The sequence below is a fragment of the Oncorhynchus mykiss genome, chromosome 3 (assembly GCF_013265735.2).
Source record: "Oncorhynchus mykiss isolate Arlee chromosome 3, USDA_OmykA_1.1, whole genome shotgun sequence".
In the NCBI taxonomy this organism is placed as follows: domain Eukaryota; kingdom Metazoa; phylum Chordata; class Actinopteri; order Salmoniformes; family Salmonidae; genus Oncorhynchus; species Oncorhynchus mykiss.
In genome coordinates, this window is record NC_048567.1 from 80,549,719 (window position 1) to 80,554,917 (window position 5,199).

The following is a 5,199-nucleotide window of genomic DNA, read 5'->3' on the forward strand; positions in this document are numbered from 1 at the left end:
AAATCTCATATATACTTCGAATGTAACTTTTATTTATTTGTTTTTGTCTAATTAGTGAAACTAATTGACTTGATTCATAACTTGTAAGGGATGTGGTAACTCTGTGACTTGTCGGGGCCTCCTCCACAACCTGACACCATAAACCAAAGCGGAGCTATTCAGCAATTATTTCTTGAATCTTCGATAAAATAATAAATTATTCCTCGACGTTCCTGACATTTGTAACTTTTTATAATCCTGGCAAATGAATTAGGCATGATGTCACATCTGAACATTTATGACGAAAGGAATCTGGCTTGTGACTCCAAATGCCCAGTTTGCAGTGAATTCCATTTTATGTGGTTTATATTTTTTATAATTCTATGAAACGAAATATCAAAAAAGATAATAAAATAAATTAAACGTCAACGTGCTTAGAAGAGTTCGAGAAGTTGAATTTGATTTCTGAATTAGGCTACTGGGATTATAGTAGGCCTATAATGACGTTGCTAACAATAGTGCGAGCTCAAAATTGAGCAGTCTGGACTAAAATCTACACGTTGCGGATTTCTTTGTCCTTTAGTTGAATTGAAGGGGGGGGGGGGGGGCAGTAAGTAATTGTTCCAAATATATTTCCTACTTCTATTAAAGTGTATTTGTGTTTCTAATTCTAATTATTTTGTACGCAACATAATTTGCTAAAGGCGTATTGTTTAAACATGGCCTTTAAGTTTGAATAAAATGTCGAAGTGTGCCTTGGTCTATATTTCAAATCGAAAATGTCTTAAACTATGTATAATCTGTAGTGGATGGTAGGACACTGTAAATAATTAGTCGTGTTTAAGGTGTTTATATTTTTTTGTGAAAATGAATGGTTTGTGTTTATTTATTACTGGAATAAGTAAATTGTCTTTGTATAATTTCATTCTTAATATTATATCACGTCTCGTTTTGACCATCAGCTACATCGCAAGTTATCCAAACGAAGCAAGGCTTTATTAATTTTATATAATTGCTAAATGAAAATCAAGAAACTACGTTTTTTTTTTGTTTTTTTTTTACAAAACTGTGTATGTTGACCCACTGTCAGGCTACGCACAGCTTAAAACCTAAGGTGTTTCTGCTTGTCTCAAAATGCCATAGACAATTTAGGATAGAACAAACTGTTCAGCTATTGCTTAGATCCCCCCATTTGACGTTTACCTATGTAAATCGTTCACTTAGACTACAATGGCTCTTATTGGGGGTAATTTGGCCTGTGCATGTTTTCCTCACAACTTACGTGGAACTTAAAGCGTTGGTGTTTTGTTGCAAGAGGATGACATCAATAACAAAATAGGCAACACAATGTGTCATTAAACTTGTTTTATTTAACATTTAAAATCCCAAAATAATCATCGTCATTGATTCATTTGAAATCCCGTTGAAAATAAGTAAATAAATATCATTTAGCACTTCTTTTTTTTAATATATATAAAACACCAAGAAGTGATCCTTCTTGGTGTCGTGCGGTGACTGGCATGCGTGGCAACACACAATGGAAATACAACCATACACAAGAAAACAGCCATCTAGGCTCGGCAGTGACGTCGAACAGAGAGAACACTGAAGGGACATATTATACAAGAGGCAGAGGAAGAAGCAGGTGCAACATGGTACCAGCTCTACATGGCTGAAAGCAGACATGCTAACAACGGGGTCAATCCAAACATGAACCAAAAGGCTTGATATAAAATCTCTCGTACTATATAAACAGAATTCTGAATCTACATATTTACAATCTACATTACCATTGTGCTCTCATCCAGTTTGCTAAATCTAAAGAGTGTTTTTTAGTTTATACGGTCTCGGAATGGGCTAGTCTTAAAGTTCAATAATGATCAAGAACATTACATTAAATAATGATCAAGAACATTACATTAAATAATGATCAAGAACATAAAAAAAAAGCCATCAGTAATTCCATGTGAATTGTGTATATTCCTGGCAGCCACAATGTAAGAAAGGTTTGCAACCAGTGAATTGATGGCCATTACTGAATACTAAAATGGGTCTTTAAAGCACCTTTTATTAATTACGCTATATACTGTTACAAAATGCTATGTTAGTAGCGCTCTTCCAGTTTTTATAAAGTAGGGAATTTCTGCTGGCTCAATCCAAAGCTAATTTCAGCAACAGATAAATTACATTAAAAAAGGTGTTTATATGGACTAAGATGCAGGGTGACGTCTACAGCCGAAAGTTATTTTCACTTTTCTCCTGCTCTCGTTCTATATGATAAGTGTTCCAAGTCATTTGGAGTCACTCGTCAGCCTGGACATGGTGACAGCGCTCATGCCGGACACATGTGGAGGTGGCACCTGGCACATGCTGCACGGACAGGGCATCCCTGCGCCCCAGTGATGGAAACTGCTACCCAGGGGGCCCGGACCGGCCGAGGGCGCCTTCAGGAGTCCATGATGGGTTCTGATCGAGGTAAGACCCGTTGCTGAGAGAGAGGCTGCGGTGGACACCGCAGGGGGAAGAAGTGGGTGGTGCACCGGGTGGGAGGCGTGGGAAACAGTCGGATGGCCGGGCAGTGGCCCAGTGTGCGCCATGGTCCCACAGGCGGAGGGGTGGAAGCTGCTGTGGTGTCCGCTGCCATAGATCTCACTGACCAGTCTCTTCATCTCCTCAAGCGAGTTGCTCAGCATCAAGATGTAGTTTCTCGCCAGGAGGAGAGTGGCGATTTTGGAAAGCTTGCGCACCGAAGGCCCGTGCGCGTAAGGCATAACCTCCCGGAGACCGTCCATGGCGATGTTGAGGTCGTGCATCCTCTTCCGCTCGCGGCTGTTGATTTTCAGTCGCATCCCTTGCAGCTCGTTCTCCGATAGCAGTTTACGGTCCTTCTTTGACAGCATTTTCAGAGTGATATCATCTTCATCGTCGGAGAGGCTCCGCATGTCCGCGGGTATCTCCGGTGGAGAGTCGCTCTGTGTGGACGATACTGTACCGGAGAAGCCTACCATATGCTTCTTCATCGCATGCAGAAACATATCGTGCACTTCGGGGGAGGAAGGTCGGCTAGACACTCGGCTGGTATCGGAGTCCATGATGATGCTCAGGTTTATTCAGACAGCGCAATAGTCTACGGAAGGAAAGTAAACAAACCATTTAGCAATCAGTTTTTTTTCACAACCACGTTAAAACCGTGTGAATATTTCCTAAGAATATACTTTCAAACTAATTAAATATTCAATGCTGGAGTAACGAGAAGGTTAACAAACACATCCACGAAAGTTCAGGAGCAGGCTCTTGAAAGTTATTTTGCTCATGATGGTCATGAGTTCATTCTCAAATTAGGATTTGTATTTTTATGACAGAAATCACAGTTTGCTAAATGCCATAAGCCTACTATCAATATGATCCCGGAGAGCAGACGTGAAACATACCGAGAGATGTAGAGCGCAGCTCGGTGCAGGGAAAAGTGTCGCTGTTGAATCCACTTGTTACTCCCAAATCACAACTGACAGCCCATTTGGCATGCACGAGCACGATGACACGGTTTTATAGCGGACTTAAGTATCAGACGGGGGGGGGGGGGGGGGGGGGGGGCAAGTCACCAGGACAATGCCATTGCTTTTCCGACTGCCTGTCATCCACCAATGGGCTGCTTGCGAGCCGGGAGAGGGAGGAGGCTTGGAGGAGTTAGGGGTTCTTCAAATCTGATGTCATTACAAAGAAATTGTAGCTTCGTTTAAAAGAATGAATTAGACACACTCTGCATATGGAATCTTGCGAGGGAATGACATTGTTGAGGCGTGTAGATGTTTTAGTGACGGACAAGAAAGAAGTATATGCAAAAAAAAAAAAAAAAAAAACGTATTGACCACCAGATCAGGAAATAATGTTAATGATGTCAAATAAAAACGTAGGCTTTACGTCAATGAATGGAACGTTTCATAGCCTATTTGTTTTTTTCCTTGCAGAAAAAAAACGTCTCTTTTTTTTTTTTTTTTTTAGAAAGATTCGACTTTTCGGCTGAAAAAATAGAACGAGCTGTTTTATTTCTTAATATTTACACTTTCGCGATATCATCCTGTAGTATTTTCACCAATCCAGATGTCCATGGTATAGGAAAGAAACAATACACGGGGATGTTCAAAGACAATATTCGATAACTGTAAAATAACGCAACTTTTCATTATGAATAGCCGACTGATTAAACATTTTTTTTACTTTTAATTAGCCAACATTTAAGATGATTTGTTTGCTTGTTCGTTTTCTAAACGAAATGCTATAATTCCTCAGAAAATATAATAATACACATTATCATAATTTGACAGGACACTTCGATAATCTTTAGTTTTTTTTGCTGTGAAATTAAAGCGATATTACAAACTCATTCAGGCTCTTTAATCAACGAATAATGATTAAGCTTTGTGGTGCAATATGCGAGTCTTCTGTCGTTAAACACACACAACACACAACACACACACACACACATACACACTCCGCCCGCGCCCATTTAAAGGCGCTGATTACGGTTTGAGTTAATGCGGGTGCTTATTGTTTTAACCCGACGACCCCTTGAGCAACCAACAGCTGACGGCGTGAGCCAAGACTCAAGCCGTTAAAGTGCACGCTAACGTTAATAAATGAAGCGTGCAAAATTTGATTTTAACGGTTACGATCAGTAACATTTCAATGGGTCCAATATGGACTCACATCAGTGCAGGCCTTTTTTTTTGTGTGTGTGGCCAGTCGATAGAAGAGAGAAAACAAGAGACTCTCTGGCGCTCTGACATAACTGAAGTTGACAAGGTCATTGTCCAAGAAATATGGAACAAGTCATAAATTAGAGGGAAAAGGCATTTAACTTGAAGTACATAGTATAATAATAATAATAATAATAATAATAATAATAATAGTGTCATTTATTATTTATTATTTAGCTTTATTATTTATTATTTAGCTGTCCCTATTTTATTTAAATAAATCCTCAGTGACAAATGTTGTCAGTAAGACAATTGAGTTGTCCTTACACAATGTGGGCTAATCTACCGTGTTGACAATAATATAACCTAACTAGGCTGTATAGTACAATAATGTCACGATAGTAAATAAGTCAATAATGTAGCTACTGTGCAGTTATATGGAATTGCATGAGGAAAGTATTATATTAAGCTGTGGTATTTTGTGACCCCACGTTAAATACGTGTAATGCACATGTTGAGACCA

At 39.3% G+C, this 5,199-nt stretch overlaps 1 protein-coding gene across 1 annotated transcript; it reads right to left on the reverse strand.

Annotated features, from left to right (window-relative positions):
- Positions 1–1,329: 1,329 nt before the first annotated feature.
- On the reverse strand, positions 1,330–3,549 carry LOC110520649 (oligodendrocyte transcription factor 2-like). The gene is made up of 2 exons (XM_021598070.2): positions 3,411–3,549; positions 1,330–3,106 (listed from the first exon to the last, which is right to left on the reverse strand). The coding sequence occupies exon 2, from the start codon at positions 3,069–3,071 to the stop codon at positions 2,271–2,273; it is 801 nt and encodes a 266-aa protein (XP_021453745.2). The 5' UTR covers positions 3,072–3,106; positions 3,411–3,549; the 3' UTR covers positions 1,330–2,270.
- Positions 3,550–5,199: the final 1,650 nt, after the last annotated feature.

Coding starts and splice junctions, on each gene's coding strand:
- LOC110520649 (XM_021598070.2), bottom strand. CDS start 3,071: ATGGACTCCGATACCAGCCGAGTGTCTAGCCGACCTTCCTCCCCCGAA.